Raw genomic sequence first — 17,186 nt, forward strand, 5'->3', positions numbered from 1 at the left:
TGTGACCTGTTACAATAAATGATTTAACAGTCAAACTGTCAATGATTTCCTGGTTTAGTTGTTTTCAAATATATATCACAAGCTAAGCTGGATGTTATAGTTGCATGATAAATACATTGGCTGATTCAATGAAAAAGTAATAAAATGATCACCAGAACATAGTTCTGAGAAATCAAAATTTGAAGTTTACATGCAATCAACCTTGCAAAATTGGTCCCATTTTTGATTAAATACAATTGGTCAATTCAAGATGCAATAGTTATATGCCTCACAAACTAAATCATTCAAAACACTGTGAAAAGTAGAATTTTTGGACAGGAGATGGTTAAAAGATGAAAATTTAGATTTGCCGAGAAATATAAACTTTCATGTTGTCAGTCAAAATACTTTGTTGGTATTTTTTCTAAACTCTTAATGTCTACAAATTTATCAGTGTTATGTGGGGTAAGGAAAACAATTCTGTGTAGCTCTTAGGCTTGCATAGAAGACCACCATTGTAGACTGACCTACAGCTACAAAGTGGTTTGTCATTTACCACAGACTGTTGAAAAAACTACTTAAAACCCATCTGTCAGATAATTAAACCCTTTGTAAATTCTTTAAAGTTTGTTAATGAATGCATACCAAATTTGCATCATGCTTCAACCCATTTGCTATTTTGAAACTATTCCATCATGGGTATTTATTGTTCAGCTTTGTTGCAGGATTGATGTTATCAATTTGTCTTCTCATTGTAGAACCCCATGAAACAATCACTTTTCATAAGAAATATGTACTTCATTGCAATGTAGTGAAGTGTGGTGTAGCGTAGTGTAGCATAGTGCAGTGCAGTGTAGGGTAGTGTAGTGAAGTATAGTATAGGGTAGTGCAGTGTAGTGTAGTGAAGTGTAGTGTAGCATAGTGTAGTGCAGTGTATGGTAGTGTAGTGTAGTATAGTGTAGTGTAGTGTAGTGTAGTATAGTGTAGTGTAGTGGAGTGGAGTGGAGTGTAGTGTGGTGTAGTGTAGTGTAGTGTAGTGTAGTGTAGTGTAGTGTAGTGTAGGGTAGTGTAGTGTAGTATAGTGTAGTGTAGTATAGTATAGTATAGTATAGTATAGTATAGTGTAGTGGAGTGGAGTGGAGTGGAGTGTAGTGTAGTGTAGTGTAGTTTAGTGTAGTGTAGTGTAGTGTAGTGTAGTGTAGTGTAGTGCAGTGTAGTGTAGTGTAGTGCCAAGCTCGTCAAGTTCCAGTCAGCCCCTCTTACCTCCTGCAGTGCCTGTGGTGTGGTCAGAACTTGGCCCCGATGTAGATGGCCCTTGTGGCCCTGTCCCCAGACTCCAGTCAAAGTCATCCAGGACAGACTCCTGGCTATATCCACAGGTGGCAAAGCCATACTCAAAGTCACACATCGGACTGAATGCTCCTGGACTCGGGGTAACTAAGATACAACACAGACACACACGTTAAAAAGTTAGTTCTAATACATATTGGAAGATCAATTAAGAAATATAGGTGATGGACAATTTTTAGAAATTCACATCAAAGCAGAGCATGTAACTTATGAAGGATTATTCCTATGAGTACAAATACTGTGAACAAATTAAACATGATAAATTTGTGTTTCTGAGGTAAAGTTGAGAACATAAAGTCACATGAATTTGTAAACGATCATACATTTTGGGGGACATTTGTGATGTCATATTTTTACTGGAGTTTCCCAACTTTGGTTACTAACAAGAAATTAACTAGGGATCAATGTAAAAGCACATACAAAACAATCTGCACTCTTCAGCAATAGTTGCTTAATATTTTCTTTTTCCTAAGACAAGATTGTGTTATTGACATTGTCTCACATATCGCCAGTTTGAATCATCTTTCTTGCCACACAGAATACTATTTGGATGTGTGTGTGCAGTTATGAGTGATAGGACAGTATATCATGGATTGTGTGGAGTGTTTGGGGGATGCAGAGTGATCATTAAAAGACTATCATTAACAGTTACCCGCCAGGCAGTCCTGGTTTTCAAGAAGGATGTCATCAATGGCCATGTCGCTGCTTGGATCACCCGTCATGATGGCTTCAAACACAACCTGTGGCAGGATCAACCAGTTAGAGCAGCACACAGGATTATATTTCTACCATATATACAAATGTAAACACTAAAGCAAACTGGATAACTGTGCAAAACTGATTACACTGATTATAGCATTTAATAAGCTTTTTCTTCTGATTAACCCTTTCAGCTCCACCAATTCAAAATAACATAGGTAAAACATTCAAGCAGGTGACTGATGGTACTAACAGGGGTTAAACCGTTATGTCTCCAGGCACTCAGTTAATCTTGCCAACCTCTTTCATCAGAAGTCAGTAATTTATCCAAACTTGACCTAGTTGTAAAGTTAGTAAGGTCAGGAACCCCCCCCCCTTTTTTTTTCTTATGTGCTTCAATCATTATCTTAATAATTTCTTTTATCAATATCATTATCATTATTGTTGTTGTTATTATCACCATTATTGTGTAGGTACTTAGATGTATATGTTTGATAACTTTCAATTGTTGGTTGACTCTCACTTTCATTTTGCCTCCTCATGGCACACCTTTTAGGGCTTGCTGTTTCCGCAGTTCCCCACCCCCCCCCCCCTTGCCCTTGCTGTTGCTATTTCACTCTTTTCCTTTCTTTATCCCTCTTTGTTCCTCATCTTGTTTGATGTTGCCTCCCTATTCATCCTTTTCCTTCAATGGTTGCCCCCATGGTCTTCAGGATCATCACTGACCCTCCTCTGCCTTTTGTCTGTCCACCCTCCTGCTCTAATCCCCCTCCCTTTACCTGTTGGGCTCCCTGCCCATGACCTCCTACCCTCTCCTTTTGTTCTCTTTGTTCTGTGTCCCTAGCCTATCCCTGACTGTTCTTGTTGTGTGAAGTCCTTATATGCGATTGCTTTCCCTACCTGTTTGTCATTTTGCCTCTGACAAAGATTCTGCTAGGATCGAAAGCTCAGGCCCCTTTTGACTCCAGTTAGTAAGGTCAATGAGGTGTAGCAATGTGCCTCAGTCCAACAGAAAGGCCATGGTGACACAATAGGGCTTAGGGGGATTAGGTAATCTCTATTCTTTGAAAATTAGTTTTCAGATGTCTGAGCAAAAAAAAAAACACTCTAGCTTGTGTGCCACTCAGTGAACAAAGCAGGCAGACACTACTGGTTAACCACCAACTAGACTTGAAACCCTGTAATTTACTAATCATCTTATACCATTCTGATGTCTGCTAATTAGCTATACATCATCATATAGACTTTTGTAGATTACACCTGATCTAGAATGACAAAACAGCATGTTACATGATTCCCTTCCAATACAGCAATAATGTTTCAAGTTTCCCTTCGATATTTTTGCACAGCATATGAATATCAGTCTGGCAATAATTAAAGGATGTAAGCTGTTGGAGTAAATTATGCCTTACAATAGACAGAAATATCCATCTGTCCAGAGGAGTTTTTTTAAAATCATTTTTGACATTTATGGCTCTCCTCCAGAGGATTCTGTGAAGCCAGACGCAGTCTCCGCAGAACATATCCCCAACGACCAGATACTGATCGATCTTTCGGTCAAGTCTTTCAGATACTAATTCAATTGCACACACCTTTGTGTGCGCTACTTATGAAAAGTTAGGACAAATTTTGAGGTACTCACACTGTAGGTCTGTGTGCCAGAGAAGGGTACCCTGGCAACTAGCCACTGGTCACCCTGTGTGCCTGACCGTGTCCAGTGCACAGTCTCCGCTGATCCAGAAGACGTCAGGACGTTCAGTGTCCCGACATTCTGGCCATGCATGTGATACCAGAATGTGAGGCAGGAGTCAGATGTGACGGGACTGTAGAGGGCGCTATTCAGACGAGCTGTCTGTCCGACGGTGGTGGTATCTGCTTCTGTGTACATGTATGATCCAGCAATACCTGCAAAATGCAAACACGGGAGATCTAAACGATTAACTGAACTTTATCAGCATATCCTTAAACATTTTTGGCAAGAAGAAATCTCATCATTTCTTGCTATCTCTTATGGATATGAAAAAAAAAGCTACAAAATTTTCCCTGAAGATAAATAGATATGCTTTTTTTCTTTCTTAATAGTGATACAGTTTCCACATACCTACACATAATTATGTATGTGGCAAAAAGTCAAAATAACAAACTCCTAATATCAATCATGTTTGATCTTAGTCAACAGATTCCATTTCTGAGTTTCTCAAAGCATGTCATACTTTTTTTTATATGTAACATACAGAATATCATTTTCCATCTTACTGATGCTGCCTGCATGGGTGTGGTCATCACTAGGACCAGTATTTTGTGTTGGGGTGGGGCCGGAGTTCCTGGTCCAGTCAAAGCCGTCACTGCCTGACTGCACATAGCTGCATAGGCCCCCTTCAAAGTCACAGTTAGCTGGCCCAGCTGGGATCACGATGTGGGGAGCGGTGGTGGGGATGGGGCTAGAGGGGGGAAAGGTGGGGCCAATGTCTGCACTGTAGGGGCGCACTGTATTCAGAAAAGGGTGGGGAGGGGGAGAAGTAGATAGCATATGGAAGAAATTGAATATCATAACAGTCAAGACACTTGGAATTCACTTACGTATGATGGTCAGGTGTCTATGAGATATCGTGTCATAAATTTTCTTTGAATTCTGATACCAGTATTATCAAGAAGCATCATGGAAGCTTACAGTTTCCATAGATGCAAGGGTATCAGATACTGAGAAGGTGGCTCCAATAATAAGTGCAAAAAGCTGAGCTCTATTATGATCATTTTTAGTACCTTCATGACCCTCAAGGATGATTGTCATGTCATGTGCAAAGAAAAGAGTCACAGCATACACTGTAACCCCCAACCAAGTAAATGCAACGAAGAGTGCATTTTTTGTCTCTTTTCATAAAAATGTGACAACGTACGGTACCAGGTATGTAGAACCAAACCTACACATGGTCTATTGCATAGTTTGCCAACACTAATAGACTGATGTTCAATCCAAATGAGGTATTTAGTTATCCTAATGCCAAACTTACTGGGTGCTGAATTGCCTGAAATGCCCAGACAAACTTCTCTGAACACACAAGTTCACAGAAATTATGCTACATGACAGGCTTCCTTTATAATGAGTTATCATATCATGATCAAAATGTTTTATTTAGCACTCATAATCTATCCACTTACATTGTACCGGTAATCTATCATTCAACTTCAATCAATACCATACTGATAGTGAATTCCATTTTCTCTCTAAACATATTATTGATTGTGTACTTTGGACCCTGATCTAGGCCTGCAAATTTCAGAAAAGAAAATTTCGAAGGAAATCATAATTCACCAATTCAACTTCACAAAAAATCCAAAGTGCTCCAGGCATGATAAAAGTTGTGTATCATACCACAATTCTTTTTTCCCCAACTCATAGACCAAACAGATATTGGAACATCAGTGTAGGCCTATAACCAGGCTTTGAAATTACAAACAAACAGTTATTGATGCTGCCTGATGAAGACTTTGTTTAATAGCACTGGAGAGAGCATAGATTAATTCTGACAGGAATGATGTAAGAATTTATGGGCTCCAGCTGAGCTTGAACCGATCCTTTGTACCTGGGCAGTTATTGTCTGTGACGATGACATCATCCACAGCAATGGTCCCTGTGGTGGAGGAACCCGCCGCTCCCTGGAACACAAGCTACGGGATAAATGAAAAATACAATGGTTGAAGACTATTATAAGGTGGATAAAAACACACCATTGGAGGGTAACTTTACTCCTAGCTCATTTGATTTGTACTGGAATAGCATGCATACACCATACAAAACATATTCCAACAAACTTTGGTCAAATTACATAGCAGATGAACAAAAAAGAAAATAAAGATGATGGTGAATGCATGTAACATGCAGATCTTGCTGTTACTTAATTAGACTGACCAAATTGTCACATCTTTGTCAATCCGAGTACTGTAACATATAACATTAGATCGCTCTCGATCACTGCCAAGTGTAGAAATGGTATAAAACACAGCATTCAATGGAATTTTATGGCTGTTCGATCTTATCTTTTGCGAAAGTACACCAGCACCTAGAATCTAGCTCTTTTCTAATCTAAATCAGTATCAGGTCATTCAGTTGAAAAACTACAAATTTTCACTAAACATGCATGACCTTCATGATTACTGTAGGGCCTAGCATTATATGTTTGCAGTACCAGTCAGTCCAGTGCAACATATGTTTGCTCCAAAATTTTCATTTCAGCAAAAATTCTAATTGCTTGTTTGATGCAATTTTCGGGGAGTGTTATTTTTTATCACTACAGTGTTCTAAAGGATCACACTGAAGGCTGCTGGGAGTAATGCAAAATGGAAGCAGAAAATACGAGACATCCTTGAAATGATTCTTAAGTTATATCTACTGTGATGCCTGTAGTGATGCCCGGTTTGGGCCAACATTATGCAGACTTGAGATCATAAAATCTGCAAGGAATAGGATGTACAATCATACTCCACAGATCATCACGATCATCAACCTAACGTTAGAATCCATATCAAAGTTTTTGATCTTTTCGAGCAGAGGCAAGTGCGGCCTCTGTCTGACTACTGCAAATAACGTTAGAGTCTTAATATACGTCCGTTCTTGATTGGCAAACTTTCACGCCCACGTAGTTTCTAACATGGTTACAGTATGTAGACCTATTGCGTGCAACACCTCGAATGACAGGCACCACCACCACCCCACCTGTGCCCCTCGCAGTGGCCTCTGGCCGCCCGGAGCAGTCGGACAAGTCCGAGGGACGACAGTGCAGTTTTTCAGCTGCGAGGTTAATTACATTCAAATAACATGATGCAATCCGAACTAATGTACAGTAGCTTGAGTTCGATTATCTCTATGATAGCAGTATTACTTACCCCAGTCACCCCATAACACTCATTGTGCTTTTACGACTGAAGAGGTAGCACGTCACGCACTATTATACCCCAGTAACATCGAGAACCAAGGCCAAACATTCGCTAGCGCTAATCTCTATCTCGGCGGCTAGTTCCTTGGATAAACTGAGCCTCACTATTCGTAAAAAATGTATACATACATTTTTTACGAATAGTGAGGCTCGGTTTATCCAAGGATCACAGGAGGTACTATGAGAGGACCATACCTCCTTGGTTTAGCGTTTGTTCGTTCGTGCCCGGCGTGGATCCTCTCACGATCACTGGGGAGGAATCGTACTGAAGTCCCGCGCGCTCTCCCCATCATATACCGGGTCCCAGGATGCGTTTTATTTTTAAGACGGCACAGATTGGGGCATGGCGCGTATTAAACCTATGGGAAAAACGTTGGGTTAGGGTTTATGGTTATGGTTATGGTTATGGTTAGGGTTATGGTTAGGGTTAGGGTTAGGGTTAGGGTTTGATGGTTAGGGTTAGGATTAGGATTAGGGTTAGGTTTAGGGATAGGGTCCCCAATAGATTTTTAGGGTCCCCAATCTGTGCCGTCTAAAAAAAAAACACGCTCCCGGGATACCCGCTCGCCAGGGTTGCATAACGGTTTTGTGGGGATGGGGGATGTTGGATGCGGCCGGGACGCGTGGGTCAGTGGTTCCCCACCCCCTTCCCGTTAGACGGGAAGAATGTAAGGGCGGAACCTTTGGAAATTAAATGGGTTGTCTATTTTTTCCCCGATTTTATATAGGGGGTCTATATTTTTTAACTTTTTGGCGAGTTTGTGTGTGTGTGTGTGTGTGTGTGTGTGTGCGGGGCGGGGGGGGGGGGGGGGGGGGGGAGGGGGCACCCTAGTTCCGCGGCCCCTAGATAGGCATAACTTAGGTCAGAAAATCAAATAGGCCCTCGGACCTGTAAAAGTGGATATTTTCGCGCGACTAATTTTTCGCGCTCGGCGCGGTAAGAAGATCGGGTTTCGCGTGTTTTTAATTCCGCGGTATCAAGATATCAACCACTGGAACATAATGGCAAGCAAAAACATTCGCGTGCTTTTATTTTCGCACTAGTTTCTGATTGCGCGAAATGCGCGAAAATTTCAACACCGCGAAAATTTCTACTTTTTAATTAAGTCTTTGAATACGCAATTTTGATTGGCTGATGCCTGAATTTATGTTTCTTAGCAAGGCCAAGATAAAGTCTCCTGAGAAAGGCGAAATGTCATTTTTGCTCAATTGCTTTCACCCTTAGGGCCTAATTGGGTCCTGGGGAAAGTTGACAATCACTGGTTTTAACATCAGAGAGAAAAGATGGTCGGCTGCGGGATAAGATTCTCGCCTTCATTCCCTGACTTCTTGCGTCTTATTGACACAAAGCGGAATTCAATTTTGAGAATAAAACCTTACATGTTACATACAACCTGTAGGTATATGCTTCCGTGTGTTGACCGCAATAATCAGCTCCGCGCACTCATAATCTACTATAAATAGCGAACTTTAGATCTGCGACGCTAATGTTAAACGACGCGCCTCCTCCGGCCGGGTTGGACAACGGTTTCAGAAAGGTGTCTCGCACACGGGATTGTGCTGAACACCGTCCCTTGTCTGAAAACGGCGTCTTTGCGTCGCAGATGTAAAGCTCGCTATTAGGCCCCATAAAACACGGATCCTCAATTAAGGATCTGCACGGTGATCCGGGGAGATCCGGGATAGTTTCGACCTCGATGGAGCGTCGACGAGCGTTGATATGACTGTACACACGGTATCAACACGGCAACTACTAGTACACGGATAAGGCCGGAAGAGCGCCGCGTCTACGGGGCTAACGCGGCCAACGCGGCATCTACACGGATCAACACGGCAGCTATACACGGCAGCCACACGGACCATCCCGCATCTGCCAACACGGCAGTCCCCGGATGACGCCGGATGTTTTTGACCTCCAAAAGTTGCCGTGTTGGCCTCCCGGATGTCCCAGGATGCCGAAGGCGTAAACACGGATCTCTCCCCGGATCATCCCGGATCAGATCCGGGGTTGATCCGGGATGTCTATGTGACTGAGGCATCAATAATGCCCCAGTCACATAGACATGCCGGATCACGGGAACCCCGGATCTGATCCGTGGTGTTCCGGGGAGAGATCCGTGTTGACGCCTTCGGCATCCTGGGACATCCGGGAGGCCAACTCGGCAAATTTTTGGAAGTCATCCGGCGTCATCCGGGGACTGCCGTGTTGGCAGAGCAATCCGGGATGGTCCGTGTGGCTGCCGTGTAGCTGCCGTGTTGATCCGTGTAGATGCCGTGTTGGTCCGTGTAGACGCGGCGCTCTTCCGGCCTTATCCGTGTAGCTGCCGTGTTGATAACATTGTGTACAGTCATATCAACGCTCGTCGACGCTTCATCGCGGTCGAAATTATCCCGGAACTCCCCGGATCATCGTGTAGATCCTTGAGGATCCGTGTTTTGTTGTGTGACTGGGGCCTTAGATCCGCGTCTGTGGTCCGCGTTTTCCTTCCGGAAGCTGCCCGCACGACGAAGGCTTTCATCAGGAGCGTTTGAGCGGAAGAGGATGAAGTAGTTGCAGAAAGGCGGGATGCCCTGCATTACGATGTCCTCATGACAATAACAGACCAAGTTGCCGAAGGTGTCGGGAAGTTGATTTCTGCGTGCAAATTTCGGTCTCGATTAAAATTGACCCTGGCCCCCACTAAGGCCCGGACAAGACGCCGGAACGCAAATTTATTAAGATCCGTTTTCATTCGGCAACCTCTCCGCATGTTCTGGACAGATTCCGTTCATTGTCCAGTGGCCCGTTGCATAAAACTTACCATTGAATTTCAATGGTAACTACCGTCAAAATTAGGCGTCACAGCCAATCAGCATCAAAGATTATAAAATTTACCGCTAATTTGAAGACTTACCGCTAGAAAGGAGCGGCAAGTCCAGCGGTAAGGGTTTTATGCAACACGGCCCAGATCATTCTTAATTAAATTCCCATCCAGGCGCGTTTCCGCACATCTGGGAGAGGGCAACATTTTCAACGAGCTGCATGATCTTTCGTACAAGTCCAGCCATGGACCCGCTTATGGACTATGAACGGAGATCTTTCTTTGATCCCATCATCACCGCCGCCACGTCCTGATTATGTGCATCTGTGCATTCAATTGTTTGGGCGATGACGATTCTGTAATCGTGCATCGTTGCTGACAAAAGAACTGTTTACCTTTTTCGGTCATGTAGCTGAGCTGCCTTTTCAGACTCAAATGCCTTTGAATAAACACAATAGAGAGCAGCAAACCTTAAAACATGGCATGGCCGTCGGCTGTGAGGATGAGATCAAAGCAGGAAGGCATGTTTAAAATGTTTTTGTGATGCTTTTGATAGAAACAGGTGCATGAATTAACGGGCGATGAATGTTCAGGAGTAGATATATTTGTAGCGTGCATCAGTGAAGTTGGAGGAAAATCGGAAAATCCGTTCAAAAGTTGCGAATTTTAAAATTCTGATTAGATTCATGTGACGTCATCGCTGCATATGAAGACTGCAGCAATTCATGATTTCACAGTTGGCCCTATACATATTATTGTATATAGGGTAGGGTAACGATATAGAGAGAATAATCTTCTAGCTTCATTCATCTAGCATAGGCCCCATACTAAAAAAAAGCACTTGCCTTACCTCTCTCGCGAGGCAGGTCCAGGGGTGGCGCACTTGCCTTACCTCTCTCGCGAGGCAGGTCCAGGGGTGGCGTTTCCCTTAATATACACTGACACACAGATACATCCACACAGACATTCATGTACGATAATTACCCTGTAATCATTATCTTGTGAGACTGGCAGTTGACCATAATTCCACGACGAGCCTTGAGTTGAGTCTAATCTCCACCTGATGACGTCAGGATGTCCGCTGATCTCCTGAGCAACGACGATGGCGCCAGAATCCACACCCTCGATGTAGTACCAGAAGGTGACGCAGCGTCGTGTGCCCGGAGCGGCGGTGAAGAGCGAGCTGACGAGCCGGGCCGAATTGCCGGGGGATTGATTGGTGGTGTCGAGATAAAGGTAATAGCCTGAAGTCGGGGTTTGGAGAAAAAAAACCCCAACAACATTATTCAGAAAAGTCACAATAAAAGTCAGAAGTAGGGCTGGCCCACTCTACCAATATCGCACAAGTCAACACATCAAGACACACACTATTATGAAAATGTTAACCATTAACATAAGTATGAGTTACAACTTCGTATCCACCATGTATGCCATGCAAAAAAGAAAAAAAAGGAAAAAAAAAGGTTTCCACAATACATGTGCCTTTCAGTTAAAGAGAGAGATCGCAATAATAAGAGGGAAACACTATTTTGTTATGTCATAATGAAGAACCACAAAGTTAAGTAATTGCATGCCAGAATGTCGTGGATCTTAACGTAAAACTTTTTTGTCCAGCAGAAAACGAGTGAAAGTACCTGCTGCAGTCCCCAGCGTGTGATCTGTAGAGGGCGTGCCTGCCGAAGCCTGCTTTCTGATCCAATCAAAATCGTCTGAAGTGACGTCATTGGTCCAGGTGCACAAATCGTCTTCAAAATCACAATCACCTGCAACAAAGAGAACAGTTATCATAGGAAGTCACGGGAAATCCCGGGGTATATTGAGCAAACATGGCAAATGAATGTTGAAATCAGATAATGCTACATGGGAGTTAGATAGTAATAAGAATCCGTTGCATCAATGGCCTACGTCAGCAGTTTACGGATTAAGTGTCAGGATTATTGCTTTGTATGTGATGGGAAGTGTTTGTGGAAGGAAATAATACCATTAGCTATGGCTTCGACTTCGCCAAGACAGTTCTTGAAACTGAGATAATTCATAAGAATGACGTGTGAGCTTGTATCCCTGACACAGACTTGACGTGTTTTGTTTTGTTTTGTTTTGTTTTGTTTTCCTTTTTTTCAGTGTGCGATGGGGGCTGCAGGACGGGAGGGGGGGGGGTCAAGATCAATGTTGTGATTTATTTTCATTTTTCATTTTTTTACGAGCCAAAAGTGGGGGAGGGGTGGGGCTGCAACACCACTCCTCCCCCCACCCCCCCCCCCCCCCCCGTTCCGCGGCCCCTGCTAGACACCCACCTTGAGCCAGACACGTGCCGTCTGTGATTCTGAAGTCATCGATGGCGATGTCGGAGGTGAAGCTTGACCCAACGACGCCCTCAAAGACAACCTATGAAAATTTTATCAAATTGAACGAGATGTTAAAGATCGACCTGTTTTTATGACTCTGCTTTTGAAATGAAACGCGAATTCCAACAGTATAACTGGTATTTTCAAGCTATTTATGTCCCCTGGAGGGGGTAGTGTATTGTTGTTTTCTATAATTGTATTGTTCTATTCTTTGCTTACTTTTATAAGATTATGCTTTTTCTTCAAAACAATCTCTTTAGAACATTTATTTAGATTAAAAACCAACCTCACAGATACATGTATTTACGTTGCAACTAACTATTCCTGATTTGAACTGTAACTGAGATAATAATCTAAAATGTTATTACCTGCTTAGCCATCTTAGGGGAATACAGAAAAAAAAAATCGACACAAGTAACATAGAAGAATTTAGAATGAAAGTCTTGGACCATTAAAAGAGTATTGTTTACTGGTATTTCAATCGATAACTCGCAAAAAGAAAATTACAACGAAGTGGTGTGGCTCTTATGATTTTATAACTTTGCACCCCTATTAAAAAGAAACAAATGAAAGTCTGTTGTAATTGCTCTTCACACACGAAAGGAAAACTGTTCCGTACAACTAAGAGAAAGAAGTCAACGAAATTCACCTGGTAAGTGGGAATGGTGCTCACAAAGCGCGCGATATACCACTCGTTTCCCTGGTCTGCGGAGCGGCTCCAGGCGGGCAGTGATTGGCCCACTGATCCGCCGCTCTGCACCACGTACACGTTCAACGTTCCGATGCTGGATCCGTACATGTGGTAGTAGAACTCAACGCAATGACCACCGGCGGCTGGGTAAGATGGCGTCCACAGACGGGCTTCGTCACCCAGGACTTGAGGCGAGGAAGACTCGATGTACATGTAATAACCTTCATCGAAAAGAAATTGATTGCCATGAATGTTTCACCCAGGGGAAAGGGGGGGGGGTCGCGCTCAAACAGACCCACTCGTGTCCAATTACCTTTGAACAAAAAATTGCTAAGATTACGCACATCCCATGAATAATTTGAAAATAAATAATTATTTTATCATGCATATTGCATGACTTCACACCTATTATGCAATCTTATTTCGAACGTGTATAACTTTTCTAGGACATTTTCTGTAAGTAATCATATTCTCTTTATCAAAAATGAAATATTGATAAACGAAATGAAATCACTGAAATAAATCCCTTACCGGCGGAAGTGCCATACGTGTGGTCGTTTGGTGGTCCGGTATCCGATGAGGGCGTGTTCGCACTCTGACGCTGCCAGTCGAAGTCGTCGGTCCCGCTGACGTCCTGGTAGAAGCCACAGATGGCGGGGTCCTCGAAGTCGCACTGGACGATGGCGGGGATCGAAGAAGGGCTCGGCGTGACGACAACTATTACAAAAGAATTTTGATAAGATTTACAGTTGTCTTTCATCCTTTATTCATTTTTTTTTTAATTTTCTGTTTCTCTGTTATCGTAAAAGACAAATTCATGAAAACTCCCTAACGAAAGCAATCACACAGTGGGTATTGCAAATTCCTTATAACCTGGCAAACGTATTTTCTAGACGTGCAAGTGATTAATGCACACAACAGGGAACAGATAAATGAATATAGCGACCTCAAGTAAGTGAGTTCTCTATTGACACTTAAACGAGTTTCCTAGTAATGCAAAATTAAGATAAGCTATTGCAATATCAACCGTTGGGAACAAGTCACATCAACTATCAAAATTCATTAATGTATCATTAATGTAATTCTTGTCACACTTTGTTATTGAATTCAATATTCTTATGTATACATAAGCACGTATAGCGGATTAACATCATCGTTTTTTATATTCGACCAGATTCATCTACCAATTTCCATGTATTATGCGAAATCACATTCCCATCTGATTCAATGCAGCTAACAAATAACATAAAAAACGATTGAAAGAAAACAAAACATGACGTACTTTCATGTTAACAAACTCGTAATCCGTGTATCATTACGTCATGAATTTTGTCTCATATCATTTTGTGTCCTTTATCCGCTCACTGGGCAGAATGTTACTCCAAAATACTCCACTTACCTTGAGGACAATAACCGCTGAATATCTGCACGTCATCTATTGCAATATCCCCCGTGAAATCAGTGCCTACGACGCCCTCTATAGTGACAACGAATCGATCCGCATCTTGACGGGTAATATCCACCTGTCAGGGGAAACGTCATATCTTCTCCTTCAGTGTCAGACAATCTGGGAATTTTTATCAGTATGTATCCAAATGTATATACTTTTGAAATGTCGCAGGTTTTGTCATTTTCACTTTTGTCATGTGGTTATACTATCAAGGGTAAGGTGGTCTCCATGGTTATGGAAAGATACGTTTTCTTTATTTAAATAATAACGAGGAAAAATTAATAAACGAGTACAAAAATTGGATAGATAATCAGATTAATGCATTCATAAACATGGTTTAGAATAAAATAAAAAAACATAAATTAGAGTATGTAAACATAATATTCACACAATAACGTGTTACGCATACGCACATAATGCAAATGAATATGTACAAATCCCTACAATGACGAGATAGATACACTATAATATACGTATAAACATACATTCATATAGTTGAGAGTCTTCTCAAGATGTAACTTGTTACAATGCACTCCCGTTATAACAAATCAAATACGGCTATAACGAAATTCTCGGTACAACGAAAGAACACCACGGGTCCCAAAGACTTCGTGATAACCGGAGTGCACTGTATTAAAGTGGCCAAGAGCTGTTTTAGGATTTTCCCGGTAAGTTTGATATGGACGAAAAAGAAAAAAAAATGATCCCAGAGGATAATCGGATCACCTAATTCTAGTGCTAGCGGGGAAGGAGAGCTAGACTTCCTCTTTACCGCAGTACCAGAATATTGGTCTGTATAGTAATTATGATCTTATGAACAGACATGAATTGACATTAGAAAATGATAAAATGAGCGATGTTATACGTGTCGTTAGCATTATAATTGTTCCACATCGATAGAACGTAAGACTAAACAAAACGTCGTAATTAAAAGAGAAGACAAGAAAAAACAGATTTACAAATATGAAAATGTGGGGAACCTGCTGAAAAGCAAGCTTGTATCGTATAGGTCCCTAGATGAATGTTGAAGTTATAAACAAACAACCTAATAACGAAAACTATGAAAGGAAGGAGTGTGACGTAAAGGAATAGACAGTAAAAAGAGCAAGAGAAACAAACCATGAGAATACATTAGAAAATATCGAGACAGCCACCTGTAATATGCTTACAAGATTTCTCGTCACCCGAACAACATACAGTAGTTACGTAACTGTAACAATGTGCAAGATGCACATGATACGTAATAATTAATTAATTCAGTTCGATCCTACACCATGACCATATTATTTTGTCATTTATTTGCCATTCCAGTATTATGAGTTCATATCTGTCTTGGATTACACAGAATGATGAAGTAAGGCAAGGGTTTCTTGTCTTGCGTATGAACCATAACCCAGGGCTGCCAACATTAGAAACTACACTTGTAGTTGAGAGTGAGACTCCCATATAGGCCAATGCTATAATCCGCTAGGAGTCAAAATGAGTGAGATCAATAGAAATGCATGCAAATGAAATAAAGTTTTAGAGTGAGAAAAGACCAAAATTAGTGAGTCTCGCTCTCAATGAGTGAGAGTTGGCAGCCCTGCATAACCTAGATAAAATACGTAATCCTTGGCTCTCTCAAGAAATCTCTCTGGATTTCAAAATGTACAAAGAAATGGGTGTACTATCTCTACGACTGTGTTTAACCAATATACCTGGCCGAGAATCCAATCAGTTCCTTGTGTGCCGGACATCTGGAACAGTGGGCTGCCGATGGGGTCGCCCTGCTTGGAGACGTAAATTCGCAGGGAGCCGATAGTGGCGCCATACATGTGGTACCAAAACCTCAGACACTTGGTTCCTCCGGCGGTTACTTGGTTAAACGGGCTGGTCAGACGTGCGGTCTGCCCGACTGTCCGCGGGCTCGATGTCTCGATGTAGGCGTACTGACCACCTAAAGGGCAATGTTATCACAGGCAAATTTTGAGTTTTCTACACGTTTGAACATTTTAATACTAGCACAGAAAGGGTGCATATTAATAAGAAGCACATTTCCCCCAATAAACCGTGCTATAAGGATGAAACGATACTTTGGGAGCATCAGTGGTTAAGTATACCTTATACAAGTCACAGTCTGCAGCAAACAAAACATATAAAAGCATTTGATGTGGATATTCTGAATATTCTTCTCTGGCAAATTCCAAAAGGCGAAACAAAAATAACACCGGGAAACCGAGCATTTGCCTGTGCAGCTCCCAAACTCTGGAACGACCTACCAGAGAAGTCAAGAAATCCCACATTGTAGCAGTCTTTAAATCACGACTCAAAACACATATTTTCATTTAACTGATGAAAAGGTAACGGTAAAAAGATGAATTTAATATGAATATTATTTCATTAGTATAACAAATTGGTCCTGTCGTAGTTTTGTATCCAGTGTTCCATGTCTTACAAGCTTGGCTTTTTAGTGGAAACCTGTTTTCCGTCGTTATGATTACTTACTTCTTTTTTACTTACCATGACAAAGTGTGCATTGTTTCTTTTTTTTTATGACATCATTCGTGCATATAAATATAATTTATGTTGTATTCGAGAAAAAAAAACTGTCCTTACCAGATGAATGAGAGACAAATTGACAACTTGAACCGCTTTGAATCATGTTTTCTTTTTTGATGATGGAAATACACAAATTATTGAATTGAAAAATTGAAACTGTCTATCATCATCAAGCACATCAGAAGCTTTTGCAGCGCAGAAGAATATTATGTCTATAGGTTTTGCGCTTTATAAATTGATATATTACTAGTATTATTATGTGCCCATAACAATTCCTCGTTTGTTTGTTTGTTTTTTAGGAGTGCGTTAGGAGCGAATATGTGTCTCTATAACACTGACTCTTTGAGGTCAGTTGATTAGCAGTTCGTTGAAAAATAACGTTACAGCTGTCAGGCTGTT

At 41.6% G+C, this 17,186-nt stretch overlaps 1 protein-coding gene across 1 annotated transcript in view; it reads right to left on the minus strand.

Moving 5' to 3' along the window:
- Positions 1-16,063, minus strand: part of LOC139718773 (MAM and LDL-receptor class A domain-containing protein 1-like) — a 33,772-nt gene extending 17,709 nt beyond the window's left edge. Inside the window, exons 1-12 of the mRNA XM_071630238.1 lie at positions 15,947-16,063; positions 14,199-14,322; positions 13,331-13,516; positions 12,758-13,020; positions 12,058-12,148; positions 11,398-11,526; positions 10,748-11,007; positions 5,613-5,697; positions 4,285-4,515; positions 3,671-3,933; positions 1,982-2,069; positions 1,243-1,416 (exon numbers count right to left, since the gene is read on the minus strand). Of these exons, the coding sequence (XP_071486339.1) occupies positions 1,243-1,416; positions 1,982-2,069; positions 3,671-3,933; positions 4,285-4,515; positions 5,613-5,697; positions 10,748-11,007; positions 11,398-11,526; positions 12,058-12,148; positions 12,758-13,020; positions 13,331-13,516; positions 14,199-14,322; positions 15,947-16,063 (2,011 nt within the window). The remainder of the gene's footprint in view (positions 1-1,242; positions 1,417-1,981; positions 2,070-3,670; positions 3,934-4,284; positions 4,516-5,612; positions 5,698-10,747; positions 11,008-11,397; positions 11,527-12,057; positions 12,149-12,757; positions 13,021-13,330; positions 13,517-14,198; positions 14,323-15,946) is intronic.
- Positions 16,064-17,186: the final 1,123 nt, after the last annotated feature.

The sequence above is a fragment of the Diadema antillarum genome, unplaced genomic scaffold, assembly GCF_040938485.1.
Source record: "Diadema antillarum isolate AM-2024a unplaced genomic scaffold, OU_Dant_1.0 scf00000099, whole genome shotgun sequence".
In the NCBI taxonomy this organism is placed as follows: Eukaryota; Metazoa; Echinodermata; class Echinoidea; order Diadematoida; family Diadematidae; genus Diadema; species Diadema antillarum.